Source organism: Nannobrachium achirus (assembly GCF_963921795.1).
Source record: "Nannobrachium achirus genome assembly, chromosome: 6".
Classification (NCBI taxonomy): domain Eukaryota; kingdom Metazoa; phylum Chordata; class Actinopteri; order Myctophiformes; family Myctophidae; genus Nannobrachium; species Nannobrachium achirus.
In genome coordinates this window covers 40454723-40469439 of record NC_137815.1, presented here as the reverse complement: position 1 = coordinate 40469439, position 14717 = coordinate 40454723, and the positions used below count along the sequence as shown (strand labels likewise).

General features: G+C 42.5%; 2 protein-coding genes across 2 annotated transcripts in view; one reads left to right on the top strand and one right to left on the bottom strand.

The window, feature by feature from the left end:
- Nucleotides 1–521: 521 nt before the first annotated feature.
- Nucleotides 522–14717, top strand: part of LOC308286657 (SH3 and cysteine-rich domain-containing protein 3-like) — a gene marked incomplete at both ends in the record, with an annotated part of 17357 nt that continues 3161 nt past the window's right edge. Inside the window, 9 exons of the mRNA XM_080727751.1 lie at nt 522–538; nt 2730–2808; nt 6351–6504; nt 7358–7455; nt 7586–7667; nt 9400–9497; nt 12490–12556; nt 13920–13969; nt 14464–14567. Of these exons, the coding sequence (XP_080583877.1) occupies nt 522–538; nt 2730–2808; nt 6351–6504; nt 7358–7455; nt 7586–7667; nt 9400–9497; nt 12490–12556; nt 13920–13969; nt 14464–14567 (749 nt within the window). The remainder of the gene's footprint in view (nt 539–2729; nt 2809–6350; nt 6505–7357; nt 7456–7585; nt 7668–9399; nt 9498–12489; nt 12557–13919; nt 13970–14463; nt 14568–14717) is intronic.
- LOC308286337 (small ribosomal subunit protein uS2m-like) lies at nt 10204–11917 on the bottom strand (the record flags this gene model as incomplete). The annotated part of the gene is made up of 2 exons (XM_080727335.1): nt 10204–10697; nt 11905–11917. The coding sequence occupies 2 exons, from the start codon at nt 11915–11917 to the stop codon at nt 10204–10206; spliced, it is 507 nt and encodes a 168-aa protein (XP_080583461.1).

The window sequence follows — 14717 nt, the reverse complement described above, 5'->3', positions numbered from 1 at the left end:
AATTGACTACTGCGTTGTCAGTTTACTCATTGGAAATACTGGTCAGTTTAACTTCTGTATGTTTCATCATTTCACACCTCGGCACCTTTGCGTTTTTTTTTTGTTTTTCAGTATGAGTCTGACTGCTTTAGGATTAGCTGCCCCTTTGCAATCATTGCTGTGCTTTGTCAGAATAGAGCTCACTCTTTGTTTTACCATTTTGAAAGGAACAGAAACAGCTTGAAGTTAATTTGTGTTTATAAGATAAATATTAAGATAAATCTTGCTTAATATTATGCAATAATATCATACAGTCGTACAACAACATTTAAAATAGTTTTGAATATAATGCAAGCAGGCTGGTCTCTCAATTGCACATTTTCATGTAGGTGTAGTGCGCCTTTAGTTTGGGGGAAGCCCACTATGGCATGCAGTCATGTGGGTAACTGGGTATCATCTGTTGGTTTTCCAGTGCCCTTCCAGAGCTGCACCACCTGCTGGAGGAAGTAACACCTGCACCTGAGACAACATAACACCACACCATGGCTCATTATGACTCGTAAGTACAGTTCATTCACAGAAAGACACAAGAAGTGTGTTCTCTTTACAAGTCACTTGCTGTAAGTTGTCCCTATTAAATAGACCATCATAGACAAAATATAAAAAGGGCATAAAGGAGCTTTTTAACCTTAATTTCATATAATTGATCCTCACTAATGCTCACGCCACCATTTGTCGGTTCCCTCTGTGCCTGCATGTGGACAGAATCCTGCCCACCAACAACAACATCAGTGGTCATTTCAAACAAGATTTCAAACTTTTTTTTTTTTTTATTGCAAGAACTGTGGATTTTAGTTAATACATGTCATCAATCAACAAATACAGCATGATAACTTTCCAGAAAGAAAAAGTTGGTGTTTTCTTTCCATTAGCTTATTGGAATCCCACTGGGATGTCATTGGTAGGCTGCTGGTTTCTGGTTTCTTTCCACAGCCCACCTCTGAGACACAGAGAAAGTAGACAGAAATCTTATAATAAGCATGGGTGACGTGCTCCTTTAGGTGTTCAGATGTCTGTATGATGCTCAAATATCAATGAGTATGTTTCTGACACAACATCTTATCATTTGAAATCACCAAGTGTTTTCCCCATTTAGACAGGGGAACCCCTATGTGTAGGCCTAACTATAGCTTTGAATCCGGGAACCCCTTTGGGGGTGGTTGTTGCTACAGTATGTACAGAATATAGAGACATTTGTTCAAGTGTGTTTCTAGTGTTGACAGCTAACACTTGAGGGGGTGGTTAGATTTGGGGGAGTGATTAGATGAGTGATTAGGGGTGGAGTTAAGTACCTATTGTCCCTCCCATTGTCACACCCATTTCTGAGCAGCTGAGGTGTTAAAATGTTTGGAATATTCACACTTCACAGGGCATTTTCTCAGCTTTGGGTTTTCTGGTCCAACAAGTTTCAAATGGTCATTCGTGTCTTCTTCAAATATGTTACAATTTCAACAAATTATACATCATATGAAAGCTTACATTATGTACTTTAATAATCTCTAAAAAACAGAAAAATTACCAATGCCCCCTTGCGACACAAAGCCCTGTAACAAGTCACAAATGGGTTAGATGACTGAAGATGCAATGCCGGTGGTCCTCTTGTCGCGTGATTTATGTCAGTGGTTCTCAACCTTTTCAGGCCGCGACCCCCAAAATAATCATATTTTAAGTGGGGACCCCCCACCCTGCACAAGCACTTGGAATTGTAGGAGTTGGCAATGCATATAGTTTGACTCGATCTATAGGCCTACCATTGTGAAAATAGCCGATCTACTCACATGCTCACAACGCCTCGCATTGCGAGCATGTAGATCTGCTATTTTCACAATTTCTGCCTCTAATATTTGACAATTTGACTAATGTTTGACCAGAGGTACTAAAACGGTCTTTAAAGTCGCTAAATTGTCACTTTATAAATGTGCAGATACCCTGCATACACTTATACTGTATGTTGGTCTGTTTACTGTTGAGTGAGAAAACAATGTTAACATTTAGCTAAACATCTGGGGACCCCCCCCCAAAATAATTTGGGGACCCCTCTGGGGGTCCCGACCCACAGGTTGAGAACCACTGATTTCTGGTACAAGGGTAGCCTTGGTTAAGCCTTGGTGGCCTGAGTAGGAATAGCCCTGGTCAGGGGCGTCACACCAAATTCTGGGCCCTGGGTACAAGGATTCACTGCGGGCCCCCCATGAATGTTAACTATTGAAAAATAGCAGATATACAAGCTCACAGCGCGGCACCGAGTGCCGCGCTGCGAGCTTGTAGATCTGCTATTTTTGAAAAATCGTGAAAATGTGTGCCAAGAAACCTATGTTTCCATGTCAGTGATGCTCAAACTTTTTCATGTGAAGGACCCCCCCCATCTCGAAATATTTAGTTCCAGGGACCCCCCAGAAGCAAAATCTGAGTTACAAATGTTCACTTAAAAAATACATATATTCAAAGATTTGCACACATTTTCACGACATTTCAAAAATAGCAGATCTACAAGCTCGCAGCGCGGCACTCGGTGCCGCGCTGTGAGCTTGTATATCTGCTATTTTTCAATAGCTAAAGTTACTAGGGCCCCTCCACCTTGGGCCCTGGTAACTCAGTCCCACTTTCCTCCCCCTTGTGACGCCCCTGGCCCTGGTTACAGTTACTGTCTTGTGTTGTAAACATTTGGCCCTCATGCTGCCCGCTAACAGATTGGATGACAAGGACTCCTTGGACTTCCACGACAACCCGCCTCCCCCTGATAACGTGGTGAAAGACGACGATAACACGGTACGAAATCCAATATATCCATGAGCTAATATACAATAGCCCAGTGGTTTTTAACCCTTTTCATATCAAGGTCCATTATTTATTCTGCATTTGAGCCACGGAGCACCATTTGATGAGATTTAGCCTCTCAGACTTTAAAAAATAATATTTTTGTTATCGTTGGATAAGATTTTGTTCACAATTCCATGCTGTATCTCTACCATAGTAGAGATAACAGGCAAACGTTGATCAAAATAACAATAATTCTTTTACATTCTCTATTTATGTAGACTTCTGGTAAATTAATTAATGCAGATGTTTAACAATAATTAGGGTCCATTTGGTTTAATTTTACACTCTCAAGAGTTACAGATCTACAAGGGTCCATTTGGTTACCAACTCTCCCATCATTTAGCTGGGGACCACGTGGAACCCCCACGTGGTCCCCGGACCATTTGTTGAAAACCACTGCACTAGCCGAAAAGGTACTTATTTTGACCAGGTATCAAAAAAGGTAACATTGAACCACATGAACCTCTAGTGTCCCCATTCTGGGCCTAATTCCCTTTATGTCATAGCCTAAGAGACAAAGAGATTTGGTGTATACGGGAAAAAGGAACAGACCAAATATATACAGGTTTATGTGGTTAAAAAGGGTCCTTTTATACTGATGATATTACTTAATAAACCATGGTTTTCATCAGCTATTTTCATCTTTTATTGCTTTTTATCACTACTCCTCGGAGTGTGTTTGAACTTTATGGATCTGAGATCACTGACCGCATCGTGGGAGATTTATTCGTTATTACGTGGAAGTGGTCTCAGCAGCCTCGTTCCAAGAACCTCAAACATTATGGATGGATGCTGCTGCTGGTTCTAGGAATGTCTCCTGGCAACACTCTTCATTCGAATCCATATTCACCAGGCTACGTTAGCACTCCTACTCTGAAATCCATGACAGGTAAAGTCCAGTTAATTGACAGATCGTACAAATCGATTTTCATGTTACTCCGATCTTATATTAACTGGGAAGTATAATACAAGTGGAACTGAGTTCAGTTTTGTAAAAGCTTGAGAAACTTCTGTTTTTGATCGATTGATTGATTTTGAAAGTGCTATTCTTCCAATTAAGGAAGCCGAGCCCATATGGACTTAGAGGACACTTTTACATTTCATTTGACATTAGGCAATGAACGGATATGAAAATTCACAAACATGATCAAACGAATAACGACCTAAAAGACCCAAGCTTCGTACTGTACAAGGCAGATTACATAAATACAACATTGGGCTTTTTTTGGGGTCTGTTACGGTTGTTTGTTTCAGAAAAGATAGAAAATCAACACATCTTTTCATGTCATTTAGCCATTTAGCCTTCATTGATTATGAAAGGATTGGGAAAGCACACAGTAACCTTGTCCAGTGTTGGAACAGCTCGTGAAACTGCTGTTATTGGTTCTGTTACGTTTTGTTTTGGAATCCTGACGGCCAAACAGAGTTGCCAAGTGATGGAGTGTAATGTGTGAACTGTCTCTGGGCTTAGACAGCTATTGTAAATTAATCCTCTGCTAGCCAACAGCTAATCCTGCCTGTGACAGTCAGAGAGACTTGAGCCAGCAGAGAGAGTGAGAGATGTGTTTGTGTGTGTGTGCAGGGGCGTCACAAGGGGTAGGAAAGTGGGACTGAGTTACCAGGGCCCAAGGTGGAGGGGCCCTAGTAACTTTAGCTATTGAAAAATAGCAGATATACAAGCTCACAGCGCGGCACCGAGTGCCGCGTTGCGAGCTTGTAGATCTGCTATTTTTGAAAAGTCGTGAAAATGTGCGCAAATCTTTGAATAAATGTATTTTTCAAGTGAACATTTGTAACTAGAATTTTGCTTCTGGGGGGTCCCTGGAACTAAATATTTTGAGATGGGGGGGGTCCTTCACATAAAAAGGTTTGAGCATCACTGACATGAAAACATATGTTTCTTGGCACACATTTTCACGATTTTTCAAAAATAGCAGATCTACAAGCTCGCAGCGCGGCACTCAGTGCCGCGCTGTGAGCTTGTATATCTGCTAGTTAACCTTCATGGGGGGCCCGCAGTGAATCCTTGTACCCAGGGCCCAGAATTTGGTGTGACGCCCTTGTGTGTGTGTGTGTGTGTGTGTGTGTGTGTGTGTGTGTGTGTGTGTGTGTGTGTGCGTGTGTGTGTGCGTGTGCGTGCGTGTGTGTGTGTGTGGACTTTAGTATATTTAGAAGGAGCATTGTCATGTCATTCTCTTCATTGTGTACAGTTAGGAGTTCTGTCTGTCTCTGTTGCTATTTTAAGATAGGAGGCTGCCATTCACGTTACCCCCACCTGTGGTGTGTGTGTGTGTGCGTGCGCGCGTGTGTGTGTGTGTGTGTGTGTGTGTGTGTGTGTGTGTGTGTGTGTGTGTGTGTGTGTGTGTGTGTGTGTGTGTGTGTGTGTGTGTGTGTGTGTGTGTGTGTGTGTGTGTGTGTGTGTGTGTGTGTGTGTGTGTGTGTGTGTGTGTGTGTGTGTGTGTGGGGCTGATACTGATGAGGGCGCAGCTCACTATGAACGTATGTTCTCTGTACCCTTCAACACAGCAGACAGGACTCATCCATGTGAGTCAGACCCCAGGGATATGTTGGTATTAATAGAAACATTCTAATAGGAAATCTGGCGAGCAGCGGGAGACGCCATGATGTTGGAACTCCTGTGGTTTCATGAAGAAGAAGTGTGGAGCATGACTGAGCAATCCGGTCGAGTGATCGACACACACATGCATTTATTTGGTTTGATCCTTATTTTTTTGCAGAAGAAACAAACGGAAGCAAAATAAAAAATAAAAGCCAAATGGCTCATTTTAGACTTCGTTCAGAATCTTGCTCGTTTCACTGCGGAATCCCGAGTGTAAATTTAAATGGTGGTTAAATTAACACTGGTTCTACCCACACCTGAATAACCTTGGTAGAGTTTCTGCTTGTTATACTCATTTTTAACAAGCTGCCACCGGCGTGTCAAGCTGAGGATAGGCTTCAGTTCAGACCACTGGTTCTCAGTGTGGGGTCCTTGAGGCGGTTCCAGCTAAATGATTTATAGTTAGGAACCAAATGGACTGGAACTCAGAGAGAGAGAGAGAGAGAGAGAGAGAGAGAGAGAAAGTAGAACCAAATCCATTTGGTTCTATACTCTTAGAGTTTAATCTACAGTGTAGATAGGGATCCCTGAGATACAAATCATATCAAATGAGGGTCCATGGACTAAAACATATCACAAATAAGTCCTAAGGGTTTGTTTCCATTAAGGTCCTGGGTATTCAATTCATCAAGACATTTAAAAACAAACAATAATATACAGTAATATGCATCACAGATTAGACAGTACTGTGTTCCATTGTTCCATTCAGGATGGGGCTTAATGTAGCCTTTTTCTCATACTGTAGCTACAAAATGATAACTCTTGTACTGTATGTAATGTAGTTCTGCCCTGTCTCTTCTCGTGGTTTTACACGGTGGCTGTGTATTATTTAGTTTTCGTTCTGCCAATGACAGAATCCCTCCGTTTCCAGGTGTATTTCATCTATGATGAAGAAGTGGAGGAAGAGGAGAAAGATGAGTCTCCCCCAGAGCCAGTGAAACCCGTCAACGACAAGCCTCATAAGTTCAAGGACCACTACTGCAAGAAGCCAAAGTTCTGCGACGTCTGCGCTCGCATGATAGTCCGTAAGTCCTTTTCTTTCTATCATGTAGAGCAGTGGTTCTCAACCTGTGGGTCGGGACCCCCAAATGATTGTGAGGGGTCCCTAGATGATTAGCTTAATGTGTAACATTTTCTCACTCAACAGTAAACAAACCAACATAAGTGTATAGAGTAGACTATAGAGGGTATCTGCACATTTCTAAAGTCTCAATTTGAGGTATTTTTAATACAGGTATTTTTCGTTGTTAGCATGTAGTTCTGCTATTTTCACAATAAGACGTGTTAAACAAAAAACTATTCCAACTCCAAGTAGTACTCGTCAGGTTGGGGTGTCCCCAGTTCAAATATGATTCTTTTGGGGGTCGCGGCCTGAAAAGGTTGGGATGGGAACCACCGATGTAGAGCAGAAGACATTTGACGTATAAAGCCTGATTTATACTTTGTCGCATGATGTTGTCACTTGTAGAAATAAATTGAACATAATACAAGCTCACAACACGAGTGCGAGGGGGTGTAAAGGAAGCATTAGAGTATCTTTTATACCGTGAGCGGCTGTGGCTCAGGAAGTAGAGCAGGTTTGGCCATAATGATCCGTGGGTCGGCGGTTCAAAACCCAGTTGCCTCCAATGGTGTTAGCTTGCCAGTTGCCACCATTGGTGTGTGAATGTGGGAAGTGAGGACGCATTGACTGTTTGCCGCTTCACTTCCCAATGTATGAATGAATGGACCATTGTAAAGTGCTTTGAGTTTGTTACTTGCGTAGAAAAGCGCTATAAAAATGCAATCTATTAGAGTTCGCAACTTGCCATCTATTATTAGCTTACGTTTACTATGGTTTCAACCTCTGATTTATTTATTTATTCATTTTCTCTGCAGTCAACAATAAGTTTGCTTTACGGTGTAAGAACTGCAAGACCAACATCCACCACCAGTGTCAGTCCTACGTGGAGTTCCAGCGATGTTTTGGCAAAATTGTGAGTTTTCATCTCCCACTCTGAATAGTTATTGTACTCTTATCTAACTCTAATCTGCTATAAAAGGCATACTTACCATTCTCCTCTCCTCTCCTCTCCTCTCCTCTCCTCTCCTCTCCTCTCCCTATAGCCTCCAGGTTTCAGAAGGGCCTACAGCTCTCCTCTCTACAGCAGTCAGCAGAATGCCACAGTATCGCAGCTGTTACCCTTCTGTGAGTCCAACGTCCACACACTGTCCAACATATGGCACTACACAGAGGATAGATACACCTTAAAATACACTTATGGCTCTTTTGCACTACAAAGGATAACCCAGAACCTTCCATAACCTGAAACCTTCCACAACCTGTTAAGTTCTGTGATGTGTTCTTTTATTACCATTATAAACCTTCCTGAAGGGGGAAGAACATCAAAAAAAGTTTGTAGATCTGCTATTTTAGAAACAGTTTGAAAGTATGAGTTCTCGTTTCCTGCTGGTGCCTAGAACTCAGGGTTAGTACCTCCTCCTGATCAAGGCCAAATGAAGTTCTGAGAACCTTAAGAAATGGCTCCACTGTGGATCTCTGACTTCATGAGACTTGACTGTGACCTCAATTGTCTACAGCAGGGGTTCCCAAACCTTTTTGTCACAGGGCACCCCATAAATATTTTTTTAATCCGAGGCACCCAATATAATTTTCAATCCCAGCACCTTATATTTATAGCATATCGTCGTTGTAGGGTGGAAACCTTGTATGTCCAAAACCGTTTGTTTTGTATGTATCATCTATACAATGTACTAAACTAGTGAAAACAGCAGATCTACAAGCACACAGTTTTCACTAGTTTTGTGCGACAGTCTTGTAAAAACTTACAGTACAAGTACAAGGTTTCTGCCCGACAGTGACGATATTTTTGCGAAGAAAACGTTGAGATAATAGCCATTTTGGTTAGAACTGACTGAAAATAACTTTGTACTTCAAGTTTAAAATTACACTAAATATTTTTGTGTCCAAGTGGCCAAATAAATTCCAAATATTATCAAATTATCTCGCGGCACCCCTGGACTGCCGTCACGGCACCCCAGGGTGCCCCGTCACCCACTTTGAAAACCCCTGATCTACAGTATTACGTCAGTCATCTGTGACATATATCTGTGATGCACTGTATGACTAAGGTTTCAGGGCATTCAGAGGGCCCTTGACTTCCATTATAACATGTGAGTTGAATATTTCAAAAGGTATCAGACGTTTGTGAAAATAATTCATAGAGGTACTTCTGTGGCCTACTGGCACTGTGCATAGAAGGTTTGGTGCTGATCGGTCCAGTGGGAGGGAGGGCGAGTGCCAAAGTGCGGCCGGCCCTCGGCCGCACTTTGGCACTCCAGTGGGTTGCAAGATTATCTACAGACCAATCTGGGAACCCATCGGCAAAGAAAACACACTCTCTGTCTCTGTCTCTTCCAATGTAATTTCAAGTAAACTAAAAACAACTAAAGTCTGCAATATGGCAAAGTGACATTGTGTGAGCTTTTGCGTTGGCAGACTATGCATTGCTGACTCAATAATGTTTGTTTATTTGAATGAGCTTTCCTGGCCCTAATTCCTCTTCCTCCCGCTTCTGTAAGTAATCCAGAAGTAAAATAGAAAATGACAAGTGAAAATCATAAGCCCAAGAAAACCAACTTACGTAGTGTTTAATGCTGCCGTTGCATCTGTTCCTAGTATCGTTATAAAACGTAGTACCTGTCCATTTATAAATAGCCCTTTTGTCAGGAATCATTGTTGGGAAGTATTTTATAAACACACTGGTTCTCAATGTGGGGTCCAGAGACCCCCCAGAGGTCCTTGAGGGGGTTCCAGGGGCGCCCCCAGCTAAATGATGGATAGGAACCAAAATGGAGCTTACCATGTAACAGCAACAATATACAGTAGTTGACCTGTCTGTCATCCTCTCTGTCGGCAGCGCAGTCCAACCGCACAGACCCAGTGTTCGAGACGCTCCGCATCGGAGTCATCATGGCCAACAAGGAGCGCAAGAAAGGATCCGAAGACCAGAAGAAAGTGAGTAGACTATGGATGAACGTTCCCCACATGCAGGAGCTTTTAGCCAACACTCTGTGCAACGACAACACTTTTAGTCCAATCAATCAATCAATCAATCAATCAATCAATCAATCAATCAATCAATCTTTATTTGTATAGCACATCTACAACAGCAAAGCTGTCCGAAGTGCTGAACATAGTTAAAAACATCACAAGAACAAAGCAAAAATAGTTAAAAACATCACAAAAACAAAAGCTATATACAGTCAAAGGCAATGGAGAAAAAATGCGTTTTAAGTAAAGATTTAAAAACACCTATCGATTGAGCCGATCTAATAGAGAGGGGCAGCAAGTTCCAGAGCGTAGGGCCCACTGCTGCGAAAGCACGGTCTCCCCTGCTCCTCTTTTTTTTTTATTCCTTTTTACTTAAACATTAAACTGTTCATAACAGTAAAAAAAAACATCAACAAAACATCTATAAGGCCTTGATAATTCTAATATACATGGTTGTTTCTCTTTCCATCACCACTGACTCCAGCCTCAATCTTCTTTAATCGTTCTGTGTTGGGCAGTGGGCATTGACTCAGCGGTTTTGACTCCTGCAAGTTATTTCCTTTCAAAAGAATAAATCAGAGTTTGTGCAAGTCTTCATTCCCAGATCAGGGGCGGTTAAACCGAGCAGTGAGGACTTCACCGCATACTTTTCAACAAGTTTCTGCCCCGTTCATGAGCCCGGCGTCGTCGGGGACGCCGACAGACCATGCAGGAGCTCCATGTGCTTCCTCTTGTCCTTGGCGCGGTTGATGGTCATCTTGAACAAGCGGCAGTGCAGCTCCATGGAGGCCAGAGTGTCGTCGTTCCCCAGCACAGGGTACGTCACCAGGCTGGGGTTGCAGTTGGAGTCCACGATGCCCACGGTGGGGATGTTCATCTTGGCCGCGTCCCGGATGCCCACGTGCTGCTGGAAGACGTTGTTGAGGGTGGAGAGGAAGACGATGAGGTCCGGCAGGCGCACCCCGGGGCCGTACTGGATGGGGCCGTTGGTGAGCAGGCCACCCTGCCAGTAGCGCGTGTGGGCGTACTCCCCGCAGTCTCGCGCTGTGCACTCCACGAGGTGGCTGAACTGGCGCCGGCGGCTCACAAAGAGGATGATGCCACCCCGGTACGCCACGTGGGCGGTGATGTTCAGGGCGGCTTGAAGGTTCTCCACGAAAGAGGCTGAAACAATGCCCAAATTTGGAGATGACTGACATCACTGATACGTCTTGGGTTCTCCAACATTACTTCTGAGACTCCTACATTTAATCCCTCATAATACTGTGCACACCCCCCTGAACACGTATATTTAGGAAAAAGAGGAAGTGGAACAGGAAATAAAGTGTATGGCATACAGGAGAAAGGTTAAGCAGACTAAGTGATGGTTGGGGAGGAAAAAAGGTTAGTGAGTGAATTCAACTATGAGCTCAACTTAGCCTGGGGACCTAAATGAGAAATAATGCTCTGTGAATCTGTAAGCCATGCTCATTAAAACGTGCTGCCACTGGCTTTTGGATCCATCACACAGTAGGTCTGCCGCCCATGCTGACAAGCCATGGACTGAGAACTTAATGTAATAAAGATAAGATGAACGTTTATTGATCCCCAGATGGGTCAGAATGAAACACGGGAGTCTAACAGGCAAGAGTATGAGTCCAGAACCAAGCCAAGATAAATAAAACAAATGTAAAATAAGATACTGAGCTAATATTGTAAAGTGATGGAGAAACTACTCTGTTGAGGATATACTGTTTACAGCAGGGGTCTGGGACCCCCTCAGCGTTACTACAGGGCGTCCTTCAAATCTTTGTGTGATAGAAACCTTTTTTCTTAACCACTTGAACCCTAACGTCCCTATTATGAGAACTTTAGCCAAAAATAGCAGATACGCGAGGCGTTGTGAGCCTGTCGATCGGCTATTTTCAGCTAAGTGGTTTGGTGTAGAGGGGAGTGAAAGGTCAAGTTAATTAAGTATTTATGGTTCAAGTGGTTACATATCTGATAACACAAATTAACATGAATCCAAAATTCACTGATGATTGTGCTGTCAAACGATGAAACTATTTGGAATCTGGGAGTCCCTGCTTCATCTCTCTCTCAGCTAAGGGGTTCTTGGCCTGAAAACATTGAAGACCCCTGGTTTACAGTAGTACTGTGTGAATGTACTTTTAATAAGCAATAAGCCACAAGAGGCGAGTGGTTACCGGGGTAGTATACACCGGCTGAGAGGCGTTGGGAAACAGTGTTTCCGACCCTCTCAGCCGGTGTATACTACCCCGGTAACCACAAGCCTCATGTGGCTTATTGCTTTTCTAAAACGGTCACAATATTGCAACATGAAAACCATAGCATTCCATTATTTAAATAAAAAAGTACACTTCTCAGCCACCAAGAAGAGACATTTCGTTGTTTACCAGCCACATCCAGGAACGGAACTTACGGAAGCCAGTGTGTGTTTATAAAGTCACGTCATTCTTTTTGCCAAAAAATAGGGAAACAACACTTATGTGTTAGATCAGTCTCATGTTAAGAACCATATTCGATCCATACACGTTTATTTTCATCCAGATTTAGCTGCTATGTGGGTGAACATCACATCAAAAACGCTAGCATAGCAACCTAAACTAACAGCCGAGTATGTGCCTGGAGAATAGAGGGCGCTTGTTGCCTTTACAAGCCCCGCCCGGAGCCATTCAGTCACTGTCCTATGCATGCGGGCGGTGCTTAGAAACAGAGAGAAAATCAAACGCTCGCTTCTCTAGTTCAGCCTCACGGCACAGTGGAAAGAAATAACGCACCTGGCTTTGATATAAACTGATTCAAGGTGTGGGTTATAGTCTCATATACCACGGCAACCAGCCAATCAGAATCAAGGAATGGAACTAGCCGTTTTAGAAAGTCCATTAGCCTGGACGTCAGGCTGACATACAAACACAAAACGCATTGGCTAACTTGCTTGTCAACTGTTGTGCAGATGATGATGATGATGATGGATGAAGATGAGTCCCAGCCCAAAGAGGAGGAGGGAGGGGGTGAAGGAGGTGAGTTTAATTAAATATAATAAAAATGAATTACAGTCTCCATTATGGTTCTCCCATTTACAGTAACATATCAGTGCTGTTGAAAACAAACCTTGTATCTGCATGTTTTAATAATTTGTTCTTTTTCTAGAATGCCCTAATTTGTGGTATAAGAGTGTCAGTAGATCTGCTATTTTACCTATTTTTGGAGAAAAACAAATAAAAGAAAATTCAATGAAATGGTTCAAGTCACGTGTGTCACGGGGTTGTTAGTTACCAATGCAAAAGGCTACGTTTGTCCAATCATTACAAAACTCACCGGAAATGTTTCATAACTCAGTTACAAATCATAATCTAGGTTATTTCAATGATAAAACATTATCATTACACACATAACCAAACCTATATAAATAATAATTTAGCCGGATATGTACCAAAAATGTTTTTGAAATTGAATAGTAGGGGTGACTGTGTTGCTGGAATGGGGCTTGGCCCGGACCAGATTTGACCGTAAATTAGTGCATGTCCGTAGGGCTGTCACAATTATTACATAATCGTCTAATCGCGATTATTTGACATAATCGTGATCGTTTTTCATAATCGTCATAATCGTTTCCATGTTGAAAAATGTTCATATATTCAAAAATAAGTCAAAAATAGTGGAAATAGCAGATCTACAAGCTCACAACACGTCGCATCGCGACGCGTTGTGAGCTTGTAGATCGGCTATGTCCACTATCAATGTTCTTTTTTAAGTATAAAGTTGTCAAATATGTCAGTAATTTCTTAGTATATTTAGGTTATGTGTCATATCTGCCATGTGCAACTTCAAAGCCTAAAAGCCAAACAGAAATATAATTGTCAATGACAAATACACAATTAAATCGTTAATCGCCAATTATTTGAGTGACAATTAATCGTCATGTAAAATGTCATATCGTGACAGCTCTACATGTCCGTCCAATCATCATAAAACCTGTTAAAGGTATCTATATTACAGTTATCAAAAACAGTCAAAAGTTTAGACCACTCGCACATTTCAACTTCTAACAGTCCTGTTAGCTTGAACCCCCGAATAGCAGCTTCATGTCTACAGTAATTGCGACCGTAGGTCGCAGTTTACCGTCAGAACCGTCACAGCTTGACCGTATCCCACCGGACGGGTAACGCCTGACACTGTGGTTCCCCTGACACATCACTGTGACATCACAGGTGACGTCATAGTGATGTCAGATACTCAGAGCAGGGATCTCCATATATGGGCATAAACAGGTGACATCACAGGGATGTCCTAACAGGGCATGACCTCGCCCAAGGTTGCTTGTCGCCCTTACTAGTAGTATACAGTACTTATTTGCTTGTACTTTTTGTTGTGGTACACTAGCCAAGCCAGAGGCAGAGAAGAAGGGAGACAAAACTGGTGCTGATGATAAGGTGAGAGTCTGGAAACAACGATGATGATGATGATGATGTTGATGACAACAATGCTTATGAATGATAATGACAATTGATGATAGTTGCTACATTTCGTTGCTGTCAGGCAGAAGCCTCGCATATCGTCGTTGTCGTGTGGAAATCTTGTATCTCCAAATTTCAAATTTGTACGTTTCTTTCGCAAAGTAAAGCCCTACTTCATCATACAAGGCTGTCACACAAAAGTAGTGAAAACAGCAGATCTACAAGCACACGCGAGGCGTTGTGTGCTTGTAGATCGGCTGTTTTCACTAGTTTAAATTATTTTTAACATGGTACAGTAAATGCAAAACGAACGGTTTTGGACATACAAGGTTTTCACCCGACAACGACGATATCCATATTCCAACTTTTTGGGTAGTGAAAATAGCAGATCTACAAGCTCTGCTTATGTTCACTATTTTCAAATGTTTTTTTTTTTTAATAATCTTTGCGTCTGTGTGCATGTTGTTCAGAGCAAGAAGCCCCAGCCAGGGAAGATTGGCGTGTTCAGCCAGACTCATTACTACCTGGCACTCTACCGCTTCAAGGCCATAGAAAAGGATGACCTGGACATACAGTAAGCAGCTGGAGCTGTTCACTCTCTACCTCCAGGGGTGTCACACCAAATTCTGGGCCCTGGCTGGGTACAAGGATTCACTGCGGGCCCCCCATGAATGTTAACTATTGAAAAATAGCAAATATACAAGCTCACAGCGAGCTTGTAGAT